The sequence below is a fragment of the Cupressus sempervirens genome, chromosome 10 (assembly GCF_028749045.1).
Source record: "Cupressus sempervirens isolate cs-2001-9-10 chromosome 10, ASM2874904v1, whole genome shotgun sequence".
NCBI lineage: Eukaryota > Viridiplantae > Streptophyta > Pinopsida > Cupressales > Cupressaceae > Cupressus > Cupressus sempervirens.
The window spans coordinates 866,249,685-866,277,597 of NC_143127.1; the positions used below are offsets into that span (position 1 = coordinate 866,249,685).

Consider the following 27,913-nt stretch of genomic DNA (forward strand, 5'->3'; position numbering starts at 1 on the left):
AGGTAAACCTTTAGAAGCATTATTATCAACAAGATGCGAGCAAAGGTAGAGTGGAGAAAATCAAAGGACTCCTCGTCTACCATAAGAAAGTCGCCAAGTGCATCACCAACTTCTTCTAGGACAAGATCCACCCAAAGACGTAGAGAGAGGTAGAGAATCCAAACATAGATAGGCAACTGGCAAAAGGATTGTGAAGAAGGGTTGAAACCCTCATTCCATGGCTTCATCATCAAAGGTAAACAATCCCCCCATGTGAAAAAATGTTTGCAAAGAGCAATCTGTCTATCTAAGACATTAGCGACTGGGTAGCAAAAAAACCCTCATTTAAAGGGACAATATGAACCGAATCTATAATAATAGGCTCCCAATGACTAGTTATCCACTAGTGAAGCTAAGTAAGAGAGGGCCAAAAACCCCTAAACCTGCAAATGATAGTGTGAGAGAATTTAGAGTTGATCTCTTCCATAGTCTCCTCTTCCAACATGATGACAATAGAATGACACACCGAGAAAGGAGCAAGCTCAACTTTGCCAGTACCAATCACAATTCTCTCAGCATAGGAACTACCTTCGGAAGGACCACCACCAGCCTCATTACTCTTAGTTGCAAGGACCTCAACCGTTGACAACATTTTCCTTCAAATAAGAACCGTAGCCCCTGACGCTTTAGGGAATACAAAAGAAGATTACCCCACCACTGAAGCGGCAACAACATTTGAAGATTTTTCCACATTCTCTCCTTCAAACCCTGCACCCTTGAAAAAGTAGGCGTAGCAAATGAAGACGCATTCTTCACCAAACCCAGAGAATTAAGCCCTCTATGCTTGGGTGATGACATTAGCCTAATCAATTTAAAATGCTTACTAGTTTCCAATCTTAAGCACCTTTATTTTTTCTAGCATTATCAATAAGTTGTAAATCTCCAACTGCACTTTACTTAATTTCAAGCTTTAGCCTCCACTAGATCTCCTGTAGATGCCCCATTAAAATTAATCTTGACCCATTATTCTAATTTTAACCATTCCACAATCACCACCTCCTTGGCTAGAGATGTATAAGCCTAAAATTGTCCATTAACAAGCTTTTCATTCAAATTACTAAGCAATTAATCTGAAATGTGTAACCTTTGCCTAGATAACATTTTTGGACTTTATAGGTATTTAATTACAAGTGTGATCTATCTTGACAAATTTGCCTCTCATTCACTTTCCTACATATTTGAAGCTTTTGAAATTTCTTTGACCAATACTATCTATTTTGTTGCACTTACTACACATGGTGCTATCTACCAACAATTTTTTTCTTCATTATTTATGATCTTCCATGTTTTACTTTACACTATTGGAGGACTTGTTTATTAAGTAAAAGATGATAATAAATTCATATTATCATTTTTTTAAATACAGGATAACCAAAATGTTCCATAATGAATATTAACCCTCTAACAAATGACTTAACAATATCAAGTTATCGAGTTTGAGAAAGAAAAACATGACTACTAATCTAAGACAACCAAAATGTTCCACATGAATATTAGTCCCCTTACAAATAACATCTTAACATTATTAAATTTGAGAGAACAAACATGACCACTAAACGGCCCTCTTAGATATCTAGTCATTATACTAATATGCACTTTTGAAGTGTACCCAAAACTCAAATTTATCTTTATTTCCTTCCACATCATACTACACAAATTGTCCTTCATATCATATTTAAGAGGCCTCTCAAATTTATCGATACACCCTCACTCTCTACTAGTCTTAGAGACTACCAGTCTATTGCATCTTAATATTAATTAAAGTATTGCATATTAAAGGTGCTGCTAGCATCACAGAGTGTACCAAAAGTCTGAACATTTCTTTTTTTCAGATCTCTAAAAATACACTGACTTTATAATATATGCAATCGTTATTAGCGTTGGACGTTAGTGTACCATCTATGCAATTTTCCAGGTCCAGACTTGGTGTCTCCCATTGTTTTACAGAGCTTGATGAATACATGGAAGATATATCTGAAACCAGAATTTTGACGCAGTTTGATTTGGCGTAGATTATTCCATATCAGAAACGCAGGTTTGGCTGCGGTCAAGTTGTAAGCCTCGTGGTGGTTTCACACAAGGCCAACACATATTTAAATGCTGGAGGTTAACAGCTTTTGGCAAAATGTTTAAATGTTACATTGACCATATTGGTCATCTTTTAATTGTGGATAATATAAATCTGCTTCCACTTATTGCTTGGGATTCAAGACCAATCACATTGCTTATTTCGGCTAGGCCATTGAACTTGATTGGAAACTATGGCTTATTCCACTCTCATAAGTTTAACAGCCTGACATGTTATGCTCATCTGAAAGTTTTTGCACTAGTGCCATGACGTGGTTACGGGTTAAATATGATTCTACATGGTTATTATCATGTTTCATTTGAACTACCGTGCAAAAATTATATTTAGTTGCCATTTTTAGTTCTGCAGATCATTGAATGCAATTTGTCAATTAGATTAACCAATCAAATCAAAGAATTTAAAACTTTATATGGAACTTACAATGTGTATATCTATTTTTCATTTTTCCTTATTTTACAAATGATATTTTGTGTTCATTCTATTGATCCATACTATTTTTGGTAGGGAGAAAAATCAAATTTCCTTAAAAAAACACACATATTTTTCCAACAAAAATAATAACATGTATTAATGATAGCTTATCTTTTTCAAAAGTTTCCAAAAAGTAAATTTTTTAATCTTCCACCTCACTACCTAAGACATAAATACATGTCTAATCAATAATAACTAAATTATTTTTCTTACCGAAGATTGTAAATATATCAATCTATCAATCTATTATTATTTTTAAAATCTTGTGAGCTTAAGTTTATTTAAAATCTTACTAAAAAACTAATTATCTTATCATTTAAAAATACATTTATTTAATTTTTTCTTCATAATAATTTAAAATTATTTTATTGTAATTTTAAAATTAAATTAATAAATAACAAAAGTATATTTATAATAATATAATTATTTGATAAATTTTTACTAAAAATATTTATAAATTTTGTTACAATTTTTTTTTCAATTTAGTTTTCAAAGCTTTATATTTTATATTTTAAATATATTTATTAGTTTTACATTGTCCCTTTTGTCAATCGTAAAATGCTTACTTTTTTCACACTATGTTTAACTAGCTATTTTTTCCAATATTGTTTTAATTCTTTTTCGCATTTTAAAATTTGTAAAACTAATATTATTCTTCAAACTTAGTAAATCTTGTTTGGATCTAGTCAACATTTTATATTTTTTAATTTAATATTTGAATTTATATTGGAAAAGGTAGAAACAAATACTTCATTGATTTAACTCAAATTTATAATTGTTATTTAAATATTTCTTAAAATAACATAATCCTTTTTTTTATATATAAATTCTCTTCCAACTATCTCTATTCATTATCCCTATAATAATATATCATTCTCTCTTTTAAATCTCTTTGTATCATTCATTTCTATATATAAATGTCCATTATCATTATCTCTTTTTTCAATTTGTCTTCATTTATATAAATCTCCATTTTCCTTCTTTTCTAAGTATTACGAGAAATATATCTATTTAACTCTCTACATATATTTCACTCTCTTACTTCTTTCTTTCACAACTATTGACAGGAACTTTGATGCAATGCATCTCTTGTTGTAATAATGCTTCTGGTACTTTTTGGGCTCATTTCTAAAAAATGTATTAGAGTGTATCTCAAATCTATGATCGAAGTCTAATGTCCAATAATTACATGTTTTTTTTAACACTAGTATAAAAGCAATTAATTATATAACATAGATGTAGCCCCTACAAAGAGCACAACTGTCAAAATAACCCATTTCTAATGGAGTTTTTAAAATGGGCCAAGTGTATCCTACATATGATTTCTAAACCTAATAATAATCAACATATCACTAAGAACCCTCATCATCAAAAACCTATTCAACAAATAATGTCAAATATGTGTGGTGTCTTGCCGTTACATGTATTCAAAATGAGGATATATGCTACATGGCCAAGAAATAGTAAATATAGAAGGCCTTATATTTTTTCTTCTTCATTTTTACTCTGATGATAAATCGATAGATTGAAGAATGTGATCTGAAACATTAATGCTAAAAATACAAACAAAATCTTAAAAACTTTCTTTTATAATAATTATAATAGATTGTTTAAATCTCTCTGACAAATAATAAATATACAAGAACCTATATTTTATCCAAAGATGATTCTTATGATTTGGATTTTTGGGTTAATAAATGTTTCATTGAAAGGATTTTGTGTCTACATTTAAGATTAAGACACTATGCAGAAGAGGCTGGCCCTTGAGAATTTTTCCAATGCTAAATAAGTGTTGAATTTCATGCCAGATTTCTTGGCTAACATTGGGCTTGATCAATATAGCGACCTTCCCGTTTCTTGACAAGGGACACAAAATATATCTTAGACTTTCACCACTTAAGAACTATGAATCTTTGTTTTTTAACTGACATTACAAATCCCCTTTGCAACTGAAGGCAAAGAGCAGTAATGCACCAAGAGTGGAAATATAGAGTGTTATTTCCAGTCGTATTGGAAATTTAGCATGAAACATGCACAGTTGTAGTTGCCATTCTTCAGCTTGTGTTATTTGAAGAGGATGGAGGCAGAGTAGGATGACATTGATTTGATGATGTTTTCTCACTAGATGGTTGAGAGATGCTTATTATGTGTTGATGCGGAGCATTTAGTCTTTTCAGTCATCCACCCTCGTTAGAAAGTGACTGTTTCAGTCTTTGGAGCTAAAATAAATTACTAGTTTTCTTTGTTTTGTTTTGAACCCTTTTCTTTGTTGAAACAGTTGAACCAATTGTTTTGAACCCTTTCATACATTCAATTAGGATATGATTTTCAGTTAGCCTATTTATAGCTGGTAATCCACATAGGAGGAAATTCAGGAGTGACTTTAGTAATTGAACCAGTTTCAACTGAGAAGTCTATGTCAAGTGTTGCTCCAAGCTAGGGTTGTAGTTGTACCAAAAGATCAACCCTATCAATACCCAATACAACCACTAGACTTATAGAACACAAGAGACGACTAAGCCATGTCATGAATCCCAAAGGGAAATGTTGGTGTTTAGTCTAACAATCCCCCCCAGTGTTCACCATTACCAGGAGAGATTCAAACCTGTGACTAAGCTCTGATACCACTTGTTATAAGGTAGGATTGTCGCTGTACCAAAAGACCAACCCTGTAAACGTCCAATACAACCACTACACTTATAGAACACAGGAAGCAGTTAAGCCATGTCATGGGATTATGGTTAAGCCATGTCATGAAACCCGAAAGGGAATGTTAACGGTCAGTCCAACAAGTGCAAGGTACACTTTTTTTGGTTACAGAATAAAATGGTGGAGTTGGTGCTTTTAGAGGTTAGTTTTCGTATGTTGTAATTTTAGAGTTTTGAAGATGTAGTTTGTTGTTACTGAATAAATGATATAGAGAGGGAGATTGTTTTAGAAAATAATAAGATTACAAGTTTTGTAAGTCTCTCTGTTTATGTTCCTTCGTTATACAGACTCCGGATTATGTGTTCCCTAATTTGCCAATATGACGTTTGTTTATCTGCATTAGTTTTGTACAGTGCATTTTAAGTTGCAGGGCATGGAGACTTCGTGAAAAAGAATGCACATTTTTGTTAAAGCTATAAAAGATTGATTGTGAAAGAGAAATGTGAACAGCTTGACGTATAGACCATGAAAGAGGAGTATGAACAGCTTTGTGCATTAACTGTCAAAGACGAATATGGACAACTTTAGGTGTGTGTATTTTTTTTGAGGAGAGTTTTAGTTTAGTGTGAGTGAATAATTACCAACTGGAACAAGATGACAGCTCTATGAGAGGTTCCATGAAAATTGTCACAGAAGAGCTGGTGACTTGGCTAACCAGTGGATGAGCACAGTTGATGTCCTTTTTCTGGATGCATTGTAGTTGCAGAAGTGAGTGGGCAATATACCCTGTCAGAAATGAAATCTGCAGCCATCTTGGAATAGATTTCTATGCAAGCTTTGCTCTGTTAAAATTTATTTTGGGGGCATGATTCAAATCTACTATATACCAGTGGCGATGTTTACTATTGCTGATGTTATGACATGGATTGTTCTACATATATGAAGAAGGTTTGTATTTCAGATTTGTGTTAATCTTTGTGAAGAGATTAAACATAGTAATAGAAAGTAGGTTTTTGTTCAATAGATTGTCTATTCAAAAGGGAAAAGGAGAAGTTGCAGCTTTATTTAATTGTGGTGGATATTCTTGTGAATTCTAATATGGAGTTACATGAGAATGTAAGAAAAAGAATAACTAGAGTGGAAGAATATATACGGCAAAGGCAGAGACAAAAGTTAACAAAGGAACAAGAAGTAGAATCACAACAAATAGAGTTTTAGTTGGAGATTATGGTGCATGATGGAAGATTATGAGGCAGGCAACAATAAGAAGCCAAAGCAAAAACATCAAGTGATAAGGTGGTAGATAATTCCAAGGATGAATACTCACTTTGTGGGCAAGGGTCACTCAAACGCTCAAACATGGAAGAGCCATTGAGTCAAGGATTAGACAAGGAGTCGAACTGTTACATAAGGAGAGATGGAATCCATTGAAAAGTTGACAGAAATATTGGTGGATAGAAGTCCTTTGAATGAGATCTAAGAGTTACAAAGCGAAGAAATAGATGAATGGGATGAAGATATAATCATAGATGAGTTTGATGGAGCTATTGAGTTGTAGTACCCTGAAGAAGGGAAAAGCATTGAAGAGTACAGTGCAGAAAGAGAAAAGGAAGACTGCAATAAGAAAGAATAATGCCTATCACAAGAGGAGGCTCAAATTATTGTAGCAGTGGTAGCAGTCCACGTTGGAGAGAAAGCTGCAGCAGAGATTTAGTGGTTTTAGAAAACAAAACCTGTTGGAACCAGCTAGAGGATTGTCTTGAGAATCTCAATAGTGATGAGAAGGCAGGGGATCATGACTTTCCTGGGGAGGAAATAAGAACCTGAGCGAGAGAGAGAGAGAGAGAGAGAGAGAGAGAGAGAGATGTTTACAAGTATGGTACAAAGGAAGGTGTTCAAAAGGGTCTCACAAAATATATGGAAAGCATATGTAAATGGCATGACACTAAAGAGGAGAGAGCACTTGTGGGAGATTTATATTCTTTAAATTTGCTTCTATTTTAAGTGATTTGTGTGCAGGTGATACAAATGGTGCTACGGTGATTTTCAGAGGAGGAGAACTATAAACCTTCGAAGAGGCTGGAAGAAGAGGACAAAGGCCAATTGCAAAGGAAGGCAATCTCTGTTTCAATAAATGGTTGGAAGTGAAAGAAGAAATAATGTGATGATCTGAAGAGATATCTAATCTGGTGGAAGGGAACATCATGGCTTCAAAGCTTACTTGCTTAAATAAAGTGAAGCTGATCCAACTTTTGAAACAGACACAAAGGACTGAAATGTTCAAGTTTTTTAAAGCAAGGGGAGGATGATGTGGAGAATTTAGTCTAGCAGCCATCCACGTTCTGTTGAGGGTGACTGTTTCAATCTTTTGGACCTAAAAATTTTTTTAGACAGCTGAACCAATTCTTTTGACTAGTCTTCTTTGTTAACAGCTCTCCATGTGTCTGTTGGTGTAGTTGTTAAATGAGTCAATTTAGGAACCCCTTTGTGAGTTAAATTAGGATCTGATTTTCAGTTAGCCTATTGATAGCTGGTAGTCTATGTAGGAGGAAATTCAATAATTGAATCAATTTCAACTGAGGCAGCTGGGAATTCTACGCAAGTGCAAGGTAGGCTTTCTTTTGGTTACTGAATAAAATGGTGGGGCTTGTGATTTTAGGGGTATAGTTTTGGCATGTTGTAATTTTAGAGTTTTGAAGATGCAATTTGTTGTTAATGAATAAAGAATACAGAGAGGAGAAAAAATTATTACAATAATAGATAATTGTCTATTATTAGTTAATGGTAATCTATTGTAAATATTTAGTTAGCTTTCGTTTTTTAGCTTTATCTGTTAGAATAGAATGTTTCTATTTTTTTTTATAGTTTCCTAAGGAAACATTGCTTTATTCTTTTGTATATATATGCCTCTCGGTCTGTATTAATAACAAGAAAATATTTACCAATTACTTCCGCGATATGGTATCAGAGCCTAGACTTCAAATTTTTTATAATTTCTTCAAAATTATCTGCTCCAAAAAAATTTCAAAATTCTTTCTAAAGTCTTTTACGTGCTTCGTAATATCTAACCATGGCTAGGGTTTCAAAAACAAAGATCTGCAAATTCGTCTAAAAATGAGGCATATTTTTCTTGGTTGCTTTTTCTAAAAATCGAAAATCTGCAAATCAGTGATTTCTTGGGGCATTTTTGGTGTTGTTTCCTCATCCTCTTTGCTGTCTTAACTAAAACGCCTCTATTTTGAATAAAATCAGTCATTTTTCTACCTGCAAAACACCTTTTTTCTGCAATTTCGACCATTAATGGCCACCATCTAGGGTTTTCTTCGAAACCCTAATTTTTGGGCTCAAAAAAATAAATTGATCACAAATTCTTGGTGGGTTTTTCGAGAGCTCAACTGGGTTGTTGTTCGATTTTTTTGGGTGCCTCATTTTTCATGCCAACAGATCCTGAAAACAGCAACATATTCCTTCTGAGTTTTTAGAGCTCTCTTATAGGTCACTCTCCGCATTTTTTGGATCTTATATTTTTTTGCCTTGAAAAATGTGCCTTCACAAATTTTCATAATCTTTCATTGAAAAACATGCCATGGCATCTCTGACAAACATTCTTCTCGAGCACAACTCCAAATTCAATGGTCGAAATTATGGCACTTGGAAGCAGTGGATTATCGTAATTTTTGAATATCAGAACATTGATCAACTTGTTCTAGGTGTTACGAAGCGTCTGACTTCTCCTGATCCTGATCAAAATACATGGGACCTAAATAATCGAGAGGCAATGATGCTTCTCAAATTATCTGTGGCTGATGATCAACTTTCTCAAATTCCATCCGACAAGATAACTGCCAAGATCTAAACACATCTCAAAAGTCTTCATGAGACTTCTGACAAAAACAGAGCTTTCTTTCTGAAAAACACTATGTTTTCTATTGTCATGTACGAGCGCACCTCATTCCAAGAACACCTGAATCGGATTCAAGAATTTTGTGATCAGCTATCATCAGTCACAAGATGGAGGAAGAGGATATTGTGATTATCACTCTTCAGAGTTTACCCAAATCTTATGAGCATTTTATCGAGACTCTCAATATCACATCTTTAGGTGTTGATTTGAAGTTCACTGATCTTTGCACTTTGTTGCTTCAGCAAGATCGGTGGAAACAACAGTTCGATAGTAGCTCCAGTTCCACCTCCACAGAGCAAGCTTTTGCTACGAAATCCTTTCAAAAGGATAAAGGCAAGTTTCAGCAACCATCTCAACAGAAGTCTTTTGCTCCAACATCAGCTGGTTCTTAAAAGAAGAACATTCAATGCAACTATTGCCACAAGTTTGGACACATGAAGGTTGAATGTCAGAAACAATTAGCTGCACAGTCTAAGCAATCAGGTTCACAGCCCAAAGCGAACAATGTAGAGCACACTGAGCAAGCGAAATTTGCCTTTCACGCCTTCATGGCTAAAAGACTTGCAGATCATGTGAAGTCGTCTGCCTAGTACATTGATTCCGGTGTCTCTTGTCATTTCACTCAGCACAAAGACTGGTTTACTGACTACTAGCCTTATTCAGACTCTGTTATTTTTGGTGGCGGAGAAGAGAACACGATTGTCGATAAAGGCAACATTCAAATTCAGTCTACTGGGAGGAATCTCATATTCCTTGATGTGTACTACGTTCCAAGGATGGAACTAAATCTACTCTCAATCAATTAGTTGTTGCGACATTCTCCACACTTAGCAATCACCTTCAGTTCGCATTAGTGCACCATCACTGATCAGGTGACTAAGTCTACTGTTGTAGTGGGTCTTGAGGATCATGGTCTTTTTAGACTTATTGATTCTGGTGATTCTCAGGACTTCGCTATGGCTACTCGACAGTCTTCTGTGAGCACACTTTGGCATCAATGATATGGCCACTTAAATGTGCATTCTCTGTCATAGCTTGCTCGGGATGAGCGTGTTCTTGGGTTGACAAAGATTCAGACTCAATAGCTTGGAGTTTGTGACACATGCCAAGTTGGAAAGCAACATCGCACACCTTTCACCAGTGGTGACTCATGGCGAGCTTCTCAGGTACTTCAGGTTGTACATGCCGATATCTGCGACCCTATGGCCACTCCTTATGTTCTTGGGTCCAAGTATTTTTTGTTGTTTGTTGATGATTTCAATAGAAAAATGTGGGTGTATTTCCTTAAAAGGAAATTAGATGCATTTCTTATATTTCAAAAGTTTAAACCTTTAGTTGAAAAAGAGTCTAAGAAATCTATTATTACTCTTAGATCAAACAATGGGGGGAATTTTGTTCTAATATTTTCTCCATCTTCTTGGATACACATAGCATCAAACGCTAGTTAACCACACCCCACACGCCACAACTAAACAGTGTAGTTGAGCGTCAGAATAGCACAATCACCAAGATGGCTCGATCGATGCTTGAACACAGACATGTTCCGAAGCAGTTTTGGGCAAAAGCAATTAATACTACAGTTTATCTGTTGAACCGGTCACCCACAGTGGCGGTCAAATGTAAAACTCCGGAAGAGGCCTGGTCAAGTTGCAAGCCCAAAATCAGTCACCTAAAGGTTTTCGGCTCCCTTGCTTTTGTTTGGATCCCTAATGCATCACACACCAAGTTGAATGCCAAGAGTCAGAAACTCATAATTGCTGGATATATCAGTCTTCACAAAGCCCACCACCTAATAGATGTTGAGACATCTTGTCTCATCTACAATTGTGATGTAGTCTTTGATGAGTAGCAAGGACCTTTCATTCCCGTTTCTCTTGTTTCTGATCCAATAGACAAGCCTATGCAGGCTCATGATTTGGGAGTTTGGCTTCCATTAGGTCTACCTAATGGGAGGGCTCCAATAGCTCCTGCAGCTCCAATTATACCAGTGATACTTGTATAGACACCTCCGGCTTCTCCTGCAAGATCACCTTGCTTTGTAGACACTTCACCTGAGTTTGATCTAGATTCTTCTGATGAGGAACCTGATCATCATGCATCTCTTGATACTCATGTTGGTCATTCTCCTATTCAACCTAAGTGGTGGGCTAAGACACTTGTTGATCTTAATGATAATGAGCTCATTGATGGGAGAACTGCTCGGAAAAAGAACAAAACTACAAATTTTGTTAACTTTGCTCTCATGGTCAACATTCACAGTGTGTTTGAACCTCAAACATATTTCAAGGCTAAAGGAATTCCAGAGTGGGAACAGGCCATGCAATCTAAACACCAAAGTTTGCTGAAGAACAACACCTGGGTCATTTTTGATCTTCCACCAGGGAAGAAACTCATTGGCTGCAAATGGGTTTACAAAATCAAATATAAATCGGATGGTACTTTGGACAAATACAAAGCTCGTTTAGTGGCAAAGGGCTTTTCTCAGTGCCAGGGCATTGATTATGAGGAGACCTTTGCTCTTACTGCAAAGATGAGCACCATCAAATTAGTCCTAGCCATGGCAGCATAGTTTGGCTGGAAGGTTCATTAGATGGACATCAAGAGTGCTTTCCTGAATGGTGATCTCCATGAAGAGGTCTACATGACATAGCCTCCTAGTTTCAAGGTTGTTGGTAAAGACCACCAGAGTCTCAAATTGGTCAAAGCCCTCTATGGCTTGAAGCAAGCCCCTCGAGCATGGTACATAAAAATTGATAAGAAGCTCAATGATCAAGGCTTTAAGAGGCATTCTTCAGACTCAAATTTGTACATCAAGACTACTGACAGTGACATCATCCTTCTAGTTATTTATGTGGATGATCTGATCATCACTGACAGTTCGGCATTTTTTATTCAAGGAATCAAACAAAATTTATGCCAGTCTTTTGATATGATTAACCTTGAGCTCATGCATTATTGCCTAGGTGTTGAAGTTTGGCAATAGTCTTCTGGTATATTGATCTTTCAATCCAAATATGTCAGGGCCTTGATAGACAAATTCCGTATGCAAGATTGCAAGCCTGCATCTACACCTACGGAGAAAGGTCTCAAGTTATCAGCAAAGTCTGATTCTTCTTCTATTGATGATACTACATACAGGCAACTAGTAGGCCGCCTCATCTACCTCTCTGCTACTAGGCCTAATATCAACTTCTCAGTCAATTATATTTCATGCTTTATGACAGCTCCTAAAGCTGATCATTGGATGGCAGCAAAGTGTGTGCTTCGTTATGTGAAGGGCACTTTAGATTATGGATTTTTGTACTCTCAAAGTTCTAATCCTAAACTCAATAGGTTCACAGATTTAGATTGGGTAGGCTCTGTTGATGATAAAGAGTCGACTTTTGGATATGTGTTCAATCTGTGATCTGGTGCAGTCACATGGACTAGTAAGAAGTAGCAAGTAGTTTCTCTCTCCTCTGTAGAGGCCAAATACAGAGGGACTATTAAGGCAAGATGTGAAGTTGTTTGGCTTCGTCAGATGCTTGGAGATATGCAGATGTCACCAGCAGGACCGACTACTCTGTTTGTTGATAACAAAGGCGTTATCAAATTAGCACGAAATCCAGTCTTCCATGAACGAACCAAGCATGTGGATGTTCAGTATCATTACATACAACAGTTGGTTGAAGATAGGACTAGAGATTTGCAATATGTTCCCACCACAGATCAAAGTGCACACATTCTCACCAAGCCTCTTGGTCCTGATAAGTTCGTCAAATTCAGAGGATGGCTTGGTGTTCTAAATAAATTAACCATTAAAGGAGGGTATTACAATAATAGATAATTGTCTACTATTAGTTAATTGTAATCTATTGCAAATATCTTGTTAGCTTTAGTTAGCTTTCATTTTTTTAGCTTTATCTGTTAGAATAGAATATTTCTATTTCTTTTTATAGTTTCCTAAGGAAACATCGCTTTATTCTTTTCTATATATAGACCTCTCGGTCTTTATTAATAACAAGCAAGTATTTACCAATTACTTTCGTAATAAAAATTTGGAGCATGATAAGATCAATTTTTGTATGTCTCTATTTGTGTTGTTTTGATATACAGAGTATGTGTTCCCTAAATTGCAAATCTGAAGTTTGTCTACATCCACCATGGCTTCATTCCTCAAGTCAGAAGGATAATTATATGATCTATCATTTATTCCTAACTCCTTGGATGTTTGATGTGGTAACAACTTGGGATAGACACCAATCCCACATGACAAAAAATTAAAAAATTAAATTAGTTAGGTCATTATTTGCTGAAGCTTACTTTCATGTAAATAAGCTTTGAACGAGGAGTTTCAGAATTTTAAAAATAAGAGAAGAATGATGCAGTGCATCTACTTTAACAATTGTCTGAGTTCAGCTGTGTTCGTTTGTGGGTCACTGTTCAGTCATTTGGAGTATAACTGTGCAGTCATTTGGAGTGTAACGTTTAATGCCAGCTCAACCAGTTGTTTTGATTGGTCTCCTTTAATTGATGAGTCTGGTTCTGTTTAGTCTTTGTTGTTAGCTGGGGGAGTTACATAGGAGTAAAATTAGGCATAGATTGTTTCAATTTACTAGTGGGTTACAATACCTGAAGGAGAAAGTTTAAGGGGGAAACTGAAATAAAAAATTGGCTGCTGTTGTAGTGCGTCAGTTTCTGAGAAAGGATGTAAATCTTCAGCTACATAATGAAGGGAATGATTAGTTTATTTTTTGGAGAACAGTGCTCTGTTTTCCTTTGAATTCCATAGGTCTTTGTTTTTCTAGTATTTTTATTGCTTAAATGTGAAGATAAGTTTCTGGTCTATGGTGTGTATGCATCATGTTTACTTCCTCTGTTTTTTGTGTTTTTTATAGGTGTAATTTCTTTTAATTGAAAACTGAAAAAAAATTAGGCATCCAATACAGAAGGTAGTTGTCTCTAATTATCATCTAATGTCAATTTCAATTTTAAGTTGCTATTAAAACCATAGTATTTATCAAGGTTAAGCTGGTTTAGGTTTCATGCATCTCAAAAGGGCTGCTTTTTGCAATTATTGATAGCAAACCATTTTGAGGGTCTATCATTGTTCCCCTCTGCAAGGGATATGGACAACTCAGGGAACAAAGTAGAGGCGTCTGTTAGTGTTCATTGTGCCGTTCATGCAGCTTGTGTGTCAGAAAAGCTGTGGGAGGTTCAGGTGATACACAACTACCATACAGATATAGGGAAATGAACCTTTGGTTTGATCATTATGGTAACGCATAGCAAAGATCACCTTGAATTTATCAGAGACCACACTATGCCAGTTTTTTGAAGCAAATTTGTGCACAGAGCTAGGATGGAAGTAAAAATAATTCATATGATTTGCATCAATTCGTTGAACCGGACAGCTACATCTCAGGGCTCTCCTAATGTGAAGCCAGTCAAGGAACTCATGAACTGTGCTGCTGTTGAAGCTTATTGTGTGGGGCATCGAGGGATTGGGGCATGTGTGTGTTGTCTTTTTGTTCTGTGCTTTTTGCTTGGGTCTTTTGTTGTCCGAGTTGCCTATTTGGAACATACTGCTCGTTTTCGGTCTTGGCAATGGGATGGTAGTTTTCCAGTCGGCTGGTGATCTTTTCATGTGTCTAAATTTTCTATTATAATTTGGCTCTATTGTTGCTATTTAGTCCATAGGTGATGTATGGTTCCTGGGAGTCTGCTGGATCATTTTTTCGATTCCTCCAATTTTCTGCCCCTCTATGTAATTCCATACACTATATTATGATTTTTTGCCAGATTTATTGTTATGTGTACAGATTTCCCCAACTATTAATGAAAACAAAATGTAAGCAATCACTTTAAACCATTTAATAATCAATACGAAGCAGGGATTATAGTTTTAAAGATAAATTTCAAGAAAACAAAAATTGTCAGAAGATAAAACCCAAAGTAACAAGAATCGGAATTGGATCGGAATCGGCAAGGCCGAATCAAATCGTGAATCGGCCATTAATCGGAATTGAATCGCCCACGAATCGGCAAATTTAAAAAACCCTTGAAATTTAGTGAACAACTTATTTCATAAACCCTTTATCGCTGATTCGATTCATTGATTCACAAAAAATCGTTTGGCTTGAATCGAATCGTCGAATCGCGTGAATCGCATGAATCGTCGTGATTCTTGGAACTATGATAAAACCTTATAGATGAATTGAGAGCTCTTACTACTTAAATGCTTAGTTGCCAATTTGTGAAATGAATTCAATTCAGGCATGAGAATCAAATCCGTATACTTGACAATTGATTTATTTTCACGATTATAGAGAAAATCAACACATTTACATTGAATTAATGAATTACAGAATGAAATTATGATCCTCGAGGATCCTGGCAGGATCCGATGGATCCACAGGCAGAATCAAGGATCCTGCCAAGATCCTCAAGCATCCAAGCACGAATCCAGAACCAACCGGTCTAGGACAAATCCAGCAACTAAGCTTAAATAATATTTAAACAAATATTTAATACTAGCAAGAAGAGAAACACAAATGAATGTAGATCATAAGAAATCCATCTGCTGATTCTTTTCACCAAGCGGCAGAACAAAACATTTTAAAAATTCCATATCAATTTTTTTTGGGTCAAGTTCTGGCTAATGCACAAGCCATGTTTAAATGGAAAAAGCATGATTAAACGACCAACAGCACCAATATGAAATATCAACAAAGCTTGACATCAGATAGCATAAATAATCAAAAAAATTGTTTGGCAAATACATTATAGGCAAAAATGGCTTCAAATTTCAATGGCTCTTGCCATAAGCTAGTTGAAACTTGAAACCATAAAGTTTGTGAGTAAAACTCAATAGAAAAGACAAAGACTGCAAAATGTCAATGAAGTTCTTCAAGTTTGATAAAATCTCAAGCAAATGAGCCCAAAATATATATCTTCAACTATGAATCATCACCATGCTTTAGCGAGCCAGCTGCATGTCTCTGAGATGATGGGAAATATTGCATTAAAACAAAAAGGACAAATAAATAAGCAGCTGTAGTAACGCATTAATAAGAAGAGAAAAAAAAATGCAATCTTGCATAATAAATGGCAAAAGCATTTTATTATAACAATATCAAAAAGAGTTGGCCAATAAAATTAAATAGTTTGCCAAAGAGTAAGAAACAAATTATTACCAATGTCGAATAGATACTTAAAGATCTTTAAAAAGGGCCCAAAATTTTGGCATAAAATGCATTAAAATCAGACAGTAAAATGAATTTCCTGTCTGCCGTCAAAATGGATACACTAAGGATATGCCTCCATAGATTTCCATTCAAAGATCACTAAAGAAAATGTTTGTCGTGCAAAATTCAGTAAGTGAAAAAACACAAAATAACTGTCAGCATGCATGGCACACACAGATCCAGAGTCCAAACAAAACAAATTGCTTAAGGTGAATATTTTCAAGGGAACTATCTATTAGATAAAGTAAGATCACAAAACTGCTCTCGGCATTTTTTTAATTTTCAGTTTTTTGGAAAGAGTGCAAATCCACCACATAAAGGGAACTGCTACTGAACATGGTGACAAGTGCCTACAACTAAATATTTGCACCCACAAATCATGGAGAGCTTTGACCATACTTTTAATTGCCCTAGCAGGACGATCACAAATACTTATCAAGCAAACTATCTAAAACAGTAACTCTAGAACCAACACCTCTTGGCACACTTGAAAAACAAAGAACACGAATATGCCAAATGTGAGAATGTAATTCCAGTTCCTGTTCCAACTCTACTAATATACGAAAGCTTTTCAGTGTAAAACTTTCAAGCTGGTAATCCGGTAAATTTTTGACAAATGGGTTCTTGTGATTGTCTTCATTCTAATATGTTGTGGTTTTCATTTGAGTCAGTAAGATCAGTATGTGTAAGTCTAAACCCTAAAAAAATGAAGTGTCATAAGTACACAGCAATATTGCCAAATATGAGGTGGCTTTCCAAAAAAAATTAATGTTTTTCTTCTTAAGTTATTATTGCTTAAATTATTATTAAAATTATTATTAGAAAATTAAGATACCAAAACTTAATTATTCATGAGTCACAAGCTTTACAAATAATTCTTAAATAAATTGATGAGTGACCGCATGAAACCTATACCTGTATTTGTTTTGTATTGTCCAAAAACAATATTGTCAGCATTGAGCAGAAATGCAAAAACTCAATTGTGCGAAAAAAAGATAGCACTAACCTAATATGGAAGATATGATGACATCCCTCCCAAGGAACTGCCTCCTGTCTGCTGCGATGTTCTTGACAATCCAGACTGGCTCAACTGCTGACTCTGATACGGACTCAGTCCTTGCAGAGCTGCCCCTTGCGAACCATAAACTCCAAGCATCTGTGGGTTAACACTCCCAATTCCTCCCTGCTGGGAGCCGTAGGGCCCCAGACTCGAATGCATTCCATAGGACCCGACTAGGCCCAAAGAAGCTTGCCCCGAAGGCGAAAAGGCTTGTGAAAGCGACGAAGAGTTTAAGGAAGATGCCAAAGAAGGATTCATAGAGGCCAGACGCGACGCGTCCATGCTCGTGCCGGCGAAGCTCTGGTTTTGACTAGCCATAATAGCATTAAAGGCATTACTAAACCCTGGGGCTGCAACCTGATTAAGAGGCAATAACCCGTAGGCTGCCCCGAGACTTGAACCTTTACCATACGCAAGTGCCAGGTCATTTGGATCCAGAGCACCTGCCACGGCTGGCACTGTCTGTGGAGCATTAAACTTCTGCTTATAATTCTCAGTGGCTCTTTTGCAATGCATGGAATGGCCGTCAATGTTCTTGTTAGGCTCCTCCAGAACCTTCTTAGCTCCTTCCGCAGCCTTATATATAAAAAGCGCGAACCCTCTGGACTTCCCAGTCTGTTTATCAAACCCTAACGGGCCTTCTTCTACTTCACCAAATTTCGAGAAAAAACTGAGCAATTTCTCCGCAGGCATATCGGCTGGTACATTACTTACATAAATCTTGCGTCCCGCGGGATCGCTAGTAGCTTGCTGCGGCACGGGTCCCAGACACGCCATCTGACAGGCGGCGATCCGGTTGTCGACCTTCTTGTTGGGTTCCTTCATAGCCCTCTGTGCAGCGTCCATGTGTTTATAAGTTACAAATCCATAACCCTTGGATTTTCCTGTGCCCTTATCCATTATAACATTGCATTCTTCGAGCTCCCCGTATTCAGAAAATACAGATTTTAGGTTTTCGGTGGTGGTGTCCCAGCCGAGACCGCGGACGAAGATTTTTCTGTGAGCGGGATCTTTGTCTGCTAGTTTTCGTATATCGGCTAAAATATTGACGTCGCTGGATGCAAGGTCGCGGAGAATATGAATGAGCTGCTCTTTGCTGAAAGGTTCCATTAGGGTTTTAAAATCTTCTTCTGAAATTTGATCTTGTTCTTCGTTTTCTTCACCACTGTCAATCTTTTCCTCTTCTTCTTCGATTTTTATTTTATTTTCCTCTGGTTGAGGTTGGGGCTGGGGAGTTGATTTTTCCTCTCCTGCCTTTCTCTTCTTCGCCATCGCTGTGATTCTGCTGTTGCTCGAGCCTGTAAACCCTAGATCGACGGCTCCGACTCGAACCGCTATTCTGACGAAACCTAACCAGAAATCTTTGTAGATCCCTCCGCTCTCGCTTTTGTCAGGGATTATGATATTCTATATTTATAAAAAATTATAAGTCAAATATTGAAAATATTTTCTAACCTTTGGTTGAATCTTTGAAGTCATAATGTATGCTTAAGAAGATCAAAATGTTTCATTCAAATGTTAAATGAATAAACTCACAATTTTTAAAGTTTTAAAAAGCAAATAAAAATTATAAAGCTCTTTTTTTTAATAAATTCACAAAGTTATTATCAAAGCTACCTACAATAAAGTTGCACTCATCTAGTTATAGTGAAGAAATAATGTTCTTAAAAATAATTTCATAAAATAATTTTAAGAACATTATTTCACAAAGTTAGTTTTTGTATGTATTAATGTTTTTAAAATAATTTCATGTTAAATATTTTAAACTATAATTATAAATGTTATAGTTGAGATTAGGTTTCTAAAAAATTAATTAAAGTTTATAGTTAAATTATATATACTATAAGGGTCTATTTGGTTGTTGGAATAGGAATAGAAAATTTGGAATACATTTTCTATTTTCCGTTTGGTTCATCAGTTGGCATAAGGAATAGGAATACATATTCCCATTTGCTTCTAAAATGAGCTTATATCCATTCTAAAAAATAGTTGTTATTGGAATAGCCATTCCTATTCCCAATATTGCATTCCTATTCTCCATTCCATAACTGTAACAAAACGGGCCCTAAAAGAAAGTATAAGGTTAGGATCAAGCTATGGTTAATATTCAATTGCAATTAAAGAGGTTAGTCAAGGTTAGTTCTAGATTAAAATTGTGAATAGCTCATATTTATGGTTAGTATTAGAAACATAGGATTAAATTGAAGGTAGATTTAAATTGAGATTGGGTTCAATTACATCAAGGGTTAAGATTGGTGTCCAATTTATTTATGATTTTATAAATGATAAGGTTAACATTCAAATAAATCTAGGATCCTAACACATAATTATTTATCAAGCAATTCAAAATGGGTTAAGATATTAAGACGTAAATATTTATCAAGCAATGACTTAAAATGGGTTTAGTCATTTTTTGAATGTCATTCCCACCTAAAGTATCTCGCACTTGGAACTTTATGTTGGACCATAGAGATATGGTGTCAAAAACATTGACTTCGAATTTAGGAAATGGGGAAGTGGTCAAGTTCTTGGAGGACTTGTGGAGAGGTTTCCCCACTCTAGATAGTGACACATAAACTTGAAAACTCCACAATATGGTTGGAGAAGCGTTGGGGGGAAATATCAGCAACTACATTGAGGGTGACTTAATCAAGGGTTAGAAATACAAACTTATAGAGGACAACAAGATATCGTAGAAACAAAGAATGAAATTGATAGCACTCTCAGTGGGAGAAACATATCCTTCTGCTGAAGGGAAGATAGGTTGGTTTGGAATGGCTCCAAATAGGAGAATATAGTATCAAATATGGATACAACTTTGTCATCAAGAATCACTTCAGGCCTCATAATGATATCCCTCTTAACTTGTGTTAGGATAAATACTATCTCCTAAAGGCATGAGCGCTTTCAAGGGTATCCCTACGTAATAAGATCTTGACAACTTACATATTTAGAAAGATGAGATATGAAGGCTTCAGAAGGTGCTCTCTATGTGAACACGAGGAAGAGAGTGCAAATCATATGTTATTAACTTCTCAATATGCCAATAAGTGTTGGCGATGGCTTTGTGACAAACTACGGTGGACCATGGTCCTCTCCAACTCAATTCTAGAATTTTTGAAGTGTTGGCCAACCCTAAAAATATATAGCACACATTTATGGAAAGTTATGGCTAATGGCTCCTTACATAATCATTTGGGAGCTATTGAAGGATATTTAAGGAAACAAATTTGGGCACTGAGGAACTTGTTAGAGTGGGGTTGTCATTGCACCAAAAGACTGATCTGTCAATGTTCGATACAACAACTCAACTTATAGTACACAGGAGGCAATTAAGCCCTTGTCACGAATCCTGAGGGGAGTAATGAATAAATTTCTAACAATCTCCCCCTCGGTGATACCCGAAGGTCTAAGGATTTGAACCTATGACCAAGCTTTGATACCACTTGTTAGAGTGGGGTTGTTGTTGCACCAAAAGAAATATCTGTAAATGCTCAATGTAATAACTCAATTTATAGTACATAGGAGGCGGTTAATCCCTTGTCAAGAATCTTGAGGGGAGCACTGAACAAATTTCTAACAGAACTAACCAATAAAATGGAGGCAGTCATCATTGAAACTTTGAATATTAGAATTGTGAATATTTAAGGATAGATATCAAATGACTTATTGGGATGAGAAGATGTGAACTAGATGGATGTCTTAAAATCCCTCTCTATATATGTAAACCCTAGATTGAGGATTGTGACTCAAACCACTATTTTGACGAGAGCCTAACCAAAAATCTTTGTAGATCCTTTGTGCCTATTGTTATGATTATGATCCGTTTGGTTGTTGGAATTAGAATGGAATTGACATTTGAAATTCTTAAAAAATTCTACTCTGTTGTTTGGGTCCACAAAATTGGAATTGGAATTGGAAAAAATAGAATATGGTATCCCCATTTACCTTCAAATCGAGGATTTGATATTCCATCTAAATAAGTGGAATTGCTCCAATTCCCATTTTAATTCCAATTTGTCAAAAAATTGCATTACATATGAATTGAAATGAAATTTATTTGGGATCCTCTTTTTCTTCAATCTAAATGCATTTTGCAATCAGATAATAAATAATTACAACATCCATATGTAACCATACTAATTTAAACATAACCAACATTACAAATTTACAAAAAAGAAATTAGAGATGCACCTAATCTGAACCTATGCTAAGCTAGTTCTCCTGCGGCAAAAATAATGAAGATGTTAGTGTGGAGTTGGAAGATTCTATAATTTCCTACAGCATCCCCTTGATTTTTGTGAGACAAGAAACAACTTCTTCCATAATTGATCTAAAATCCCTTTCAATGGAAAGTCACTCAAATGTCAACTGCAACAACACTTACCTTCACCTCCTGATTTCTTCCAATTTTTAAATATGAATTGACCAATTCATCCAACACACCTCTCGATATCTTGTCTGTGGCCATGTTAGCAAGGTTGATTTCATCTCTATCCACTTCCTTTTCTCCAAACTCTCTCACGCCAATCTTCTTCCTTTTTCTTCTCTTTGATTCCTCGTAACTCAAAATATTTCATTCAATCTTGGATGGTGAAACCAGTTCCCTTGAATATGAATACTCAATTGCCTTTGTTTCCACCTCCCTAAATCTTCCAAATCTATTATTTTGTGTCTGGGAATCTTCACTTCCTCTATTGGGCTCCTTAGATTTGATAAATTGATCATAGCAATCCATTGTGAAAGATGATTGTGAATGATAGAGATCAGTCAAGTACACAAATCGGGTGCTCCCAAGTTTGATATTGAAACCTCCATTCATGCAAGACATGGATGTGATCTTCCACTTCCGCGTTATTTTCTTGAATCGATTTGTGGTCTCATCATCATCAACTAGGAAACTATTTCTAGATTCGATATTAGAACCTCCATTCATGCAAGACATGGCTTTGATCTTCCACTTTCGTTTCCTTAATCAATTTGTGGTCTCATTATCATCAACTAAGAAAGCATAGAAAAATCTGTGACAATGATTTCAAGAGCGTAGAGTTGGTTTTTGCATACCAAACTTTATAGGGAATGGCTCCTTCGCAAATACTAGACTTTTGGATTTGAACCAAACATATTTGGAATAGCATATCCAACTGTAGGTGGGAAGTAAGGTGATGGATTTCATTGGGTTAGGCAGGAGGTGGAAGAAGATACAACTGCACCAGGGTCATTTGGATGGGGGAAGCTTGGTGAAGGACCTAAAAGATCTCCTTAAAGGGCATGAAATTCTGGGGGTGCTCAAGAAGACACATTTATTTGGATGGCAACCTCGTCAAGGGACTTTTTAGTTGGTTCAACATATAGGATCATTTTTGAGAAAGATATGGAGCCTAATTATTGGCAGAAAATTTGGTTCAACCAAATGATTTCGAAGGTCAATATCTTATGGTGGGTCACTATGCATGGAAAGATCCTTACCACAAATAACCTAAGAAAAAGGGGATACCAATTACCCAATAGATGCTATCTTTGTAAAGGAGAGGAAGAAAGTATCCCCATTCTATTCTTAGAATGTAGCTTTGCTATTAGCATATGGGGAAGGTTGATGCAGAAGTTGGAGATGATATGGGTGTTCCATAAGGGGATTGATCAATTTATTGTGAATTGGCAATGCTCGTTTCTCCACCCCCTCCTCATTTAAATGTGGAAAGTGATCTCCCACATGTCTGTTGGGGTATTTAGAAGGAAAGAAATAATAGGGTCTTCATAAATGAAGAAATAAGTAAGGAGATTATTACTAGTTTGATCTTCAAGTTGATTGTGGAAAATATGCAAAATTGATGGTGGCAAAAACTGACGGTTCCTCCCACAATGATTGAACAAATGATTGCTAAGTTTTGGAATCTCGAGAAAGGATTCATGGAGATTGACAACTCAAAACACTTGGCAAGAATAAGGATGAGATGGAGTCCCCCTAAGGAGAGATGGGGTAAACTTAACTTTGAAGGGGCAGCGAGAAAGGAGGGTTCGGTAGGAGGGGGTATGGTTAGAGATAGCAATGGTAGAATGTTGTTGGCCTATGCTGGTAATCTAGGGAAAGCCTCAAATAATGTTGTGGAGGTTATGACTCTCCTTTGGGGATTGAAGTTAGTTATTGGGGTGGGATGGGAGAATGTGATAATTGAAGGAGACTTGAAGATAGTCGTTGAAACAATGAAAGACAACACGAAAGATGGTTGGGCGATCAAAAGGGTGATTGAAGAAATTTGGGATTTATTATCCTGAAAAGATATGATTTGCAACATATTTATTGGGAGGGCAACGAAGTGGCAGACGCAATGGTGGTGTTGGGCCTAAAAGTGCATGGCTTACAATGCTGGAGAGAATTTGGAGTGTTACCAAATTTGGTAAGACTTTTAGTGAATAAAGAAAATTTCTCATGATTGGGTCTACTTGGATACACTATATGGTTCTTAGTGACAACTCAGTGCTAAGTTTATTGATGGGGTCGGTTAACTTTGGACAAATGAAAAGATATGATGGTAAGGTTACTTCTAATAATAAATTCATGTGGTTCAAAAGGGAAAGTAAATCGAATTATGATGTGAATGTATTTTTATGATTTAATTTATCATTCTTCATACAAGATGTTGAGTAATAATTCAACTTTTAGAAGGCTTCAACTTCTTGGGAATGATGATTTTGAGTGGTATAGGGGCAACAACAATTGGCACGTGATAAAAAATTCGATAAGTGACATGGGTATTAATGACAACAAAGGCTTTTATGAGTATTTTGTGCAACTTATTGTTTCACATAAGTGTGACTATGTTTTTAGAATTTGCCTCCGGTCTAGAGCTTTGAAAAGTGTGATAATTATGGTTAAGGGTTTTGCAATGGGGGGAGATATGTTGCATATTGAGCCTTCGATGATTAAGGACAGTTCTCATAAACCCCTAACCTAGTACATGCTTAAGGAGGGGGGATTGGTCTCATTCATGGAGGTGTTGAATGGTTTTGATGAGAGTTATTCTTAGCAATTCATGAGTTCTTGGGATGATAGAAATGTGACAATTAATGGTATTACATTTCAAGTGTCAGAGGAAATTATTTCATTAGAAAAAGGCCTTGTAATAAAAGGGAGAAAATGACAGAAGGTGACTACGGTTGCAGACTAAGCCAGTCTGAATCACTTCTTCTAGGAAGGTGAATAACCCATTCGCCATCATGAAGGGTTTTTAGGCGATAAGATTCCAGAGCCATGGAATGAAGTTTGTTTGGTGCTGATCAAATATCTCATCCTAGAAGGGAGGTATGGTGTGTGCTACTATTACTATTTTCCCCTCCTAAATCACTTCTGCCATCGTGATTATATTTCTATTCCTTTCTTCCTGTTACATGAATCAGTTGATATTATTTTTGATGTTAAGGAAAAGATGAAAAAGGGGGTTAATTATACAATCCTTCACCACAGCTTGATGTTCTGCCTTTACCAATTTATCTGGCATTGTTGCCCCCTAGAATTGTGGAGGTTGATATCCTGACCCTCCATAACCCCCACCCCCACCATATCCCTTTGAGAATAACTGACCTTAGAGCCCCTACTCCCAAACCATCACCAAGTGGGTCCCCTGAGGAGAAAAAAATTACCCCTCTTGGTAAAAAAGTGAAAATAGAGAAAGGGAAGGAGAAGGAGCTGGAGGATTTAGAAGAAGAGGCTAGAGGTGGAAGATGAAGTTCTGGAAGAATTGTGAAAACAAATGCCAAAAGGAAAATGAGGTCCACTACTTCGCAGGAGGAGGAGGAGGATTCTGAAGAGGCGACCCACCCTGAGTAAAGAGTGAAACATTTGACGTCAAACTATGGCTTGGGGAATGAGGAGGATAAGGAGGTAGAAATTTTAGACTCTTCTATGTCAGGCTCAGGTGGTGAGGATAAGGGGAGCAAAGATATAACCTGCGTCTTCGCTTCTATTACCATGGGTAGGGTGGACCTCAAGCAAGATCAGTTCCTAGAAATGGTGGAAAGAGCCCCCTCCCTTACAATGACGTCATCTCTGACTAGGGAAATACCTAAAGAAAAGAGTATTTCTAACCCCTTAGTTTTGCAGGATAATGGCATGGACATGGTGGTGGGAAATTTGGGTGGTAAGTTGGGGAATACTGAGGAGACTGACAAAGTGGAGGTTAAAGATTTGAGAGAGAGGATGCATGTGCTAGAGGAGAAGGTTAGACTTCTGTCAAAGTTCACCATCAAGGTGACAAACACAACAACCACTACCCTACACCCTCTAAAGGACAATTAGGAGGAGGATTTGACTCATGAGGACACCAGATGCTCTTCGATTTCCTAGCTAAAGATTGGGCCAACATCCTCCTTAAAGTGAAGGATGAGAAGAAGTCCAATTAGGGCATGCTCCTCTTTGTTTTATGTGTTCATTAGTTTGCTAGTTTAAGAACTTTGTCAGTTTAAAGGTTGTTTTGCCTTTGTTTAAAAACTCCTTTCTTTTAAGTAGTACTGGTTTAGGTCATCTTAGTAGGATGTCTGGTAGTTTTTATTATTATGCTTCAAATGATGTTTTTGGTTTCATAAGCAGTAGTAGGGGTAATCTTTAGCTGATTGGTAATCTGCTGCTTGTAGGCCAATTTGCCTTTTGTAAGGGTCAACCCCCTTGTTTTGGCTACTCTATTATTCAAAAACAAATTTGGAATATTAAATATTTTTGGGTTAGAACCAAACAGTTCCAAATTAAATTCTTAAAACCGTTATCTAGATTTCAAGTTCTAGAATCCCAAATCTAGGATTCCAAATGCCAATTCTCAAATCATGTTCCAGCAACCAAACGAGCCCTTAGGGCCCATTTGGTTCATGGATATCAATATAAATTAGAATTGCAAATTCTAAAAAAATTGTAATCTATTATTTGGGTCGACAAAATGAGAATTCGAATTCGAGAAAATCAAAATTTTGTATCCTCATTTATCCCCCAATTCGAGGATTTGGTCTTCCTTCCAAATAGTTGGTATTGCTCGAATACCTATTTTAATTCCAATTTTGGAAAAACAAGCATTCCAAATTAATGAAAATAAACATTTTTTCATGTCTACCAGACCTAATTTTTTTGGTGCTCACTTTTGGTCTACTAAAATATATTGTTATTGCTGCTTTTGCTCTCCATTTTATTTGCTCTGGTTACTTAACATTGTTATGTTGGTTTGCAAATAGTTATAAAATTACATTTTGGGTTTGCTAGGGTTTATATTTGGGTTGTTTACAAATTTTGGAGTCTTGGTTTATGTTTTCCATGTGAGCAGCGACAAAGTTGAATGATCTATTTTAATTTCACGGTCTTAAGAAATAATCTTCTAGTGATTCCTCTCTTTCATGAAAGGTATGTAAATTCTATTTTAGCTGAATCTTTCCTTCTTGTTCTACTATAACTTCTATATCTTGTAAATGTTATATCATTTGGCTTTGTATGTGTGTGTGTGTGTGTGTGCGATTTCATGTGTGTGCATCTACATATATGGTGGATTAACTTTGGGTTTTCATATATTTTTACCATTTTTACCTCTGCCATTGATTAACTATGTAGCTAGGGTTTTTTGTCTTTACCCAAATTTTATTCGTGGGTATCTATAAAGAATCAAGATTGTGTCAATATCTATCCTCGATGAAACTAGGGTTTATCCCCACAATTGCTCCTCTTTACCATTTCATGGTCAAGATATGTTTGGTCTTCATGATGTTTCATATGACAATGTGGATTCTAGTCTTCAAGATCTCACCTTTGATCTTCCACCTACACCACAACCAAACCTAAAATATACTGATAGGCATCATACACAAACTCCATGATCCACTACTTTCATTTACAAAAACTTGGGTTATGCTTGATGTGAATGGGAAGTAATCTTGCTCAGCTATTCTTGTCTAACATGGACTATATCATTTTTTGTCATAAGTTTCATCGTGAAATTCCAATGCCATTGGATGAAAGACAAGTTAAGGAGATGAATGTTACTAGTTTTAATGCTCATAGCTGTGTGGAGTGTTGAATATGCTTCAAAAGGTCAAAGCCCTAAATCAGGTACCATACATATGTTGAACGACAACTATAACAACTATTGCAACAATGATAAGAAATCGAGGAAATTGTAAGCCTCTTAATTTTGGGGATTTTGATAGTTGTCTAAAACAATAACACAACGTCTAAACACCCACCTTTGAGTCATGCCAGTCAAACCTGCCCCAGCTTGATCAACTAGGTAGAATGTACCTGAGACCACTCGAGAGTGAGAAAAGAAACTGATGTTAGTATTTAGAGACAAAAGCATAAAGAAAAACTAATATTATTTTAAGATTTTTCAAATACCATTCAAGGGAAATTCATAGTTAGAAACACTACCCTACTGTTGAAGTTGTTCACTGTTAAGGTATGTTGACGGTGTTGTTAGACACCATTGTTCACTATTTCCAAGTAG

General features: G+C 36.1%; 1 protein-coding gene across 4 annotated transcripts in view; it reads right to left on the minus strand.

Annotated features, from left to right (window-relative positions):
- LOC149536763 (UBP1-associated protein 2A-like) overlaps positions 1-18,821 on the minus strand; it is a 38,406-nt gene extending 19,585 nt beyond the window's left edge. For 2 of the 4 annotated variants that reach the window (XM_089803595.1, XM_089803597.1), the window contains exon 1: positions 17,385-18,821. In XM_089803595.1, the coding sequence (XP_089659721.1) occupies positions 17,385-18,710 (1,326 nt within the window). In that variant the 5' untranslated portion in view covers positions 18,711-18,821. Of the gene's footprint in view, positions 1-15,849; positions 16,133-17,210; positions 17,294-17,384 lie in introns of those variants that run through there. The other 2 variants (XM_089803594.1, XM_089803596.1) reach the window with 2 other exon arrangements.
- Positions 18,822-27,913: the final 9,092 nt, after the last annotated feature.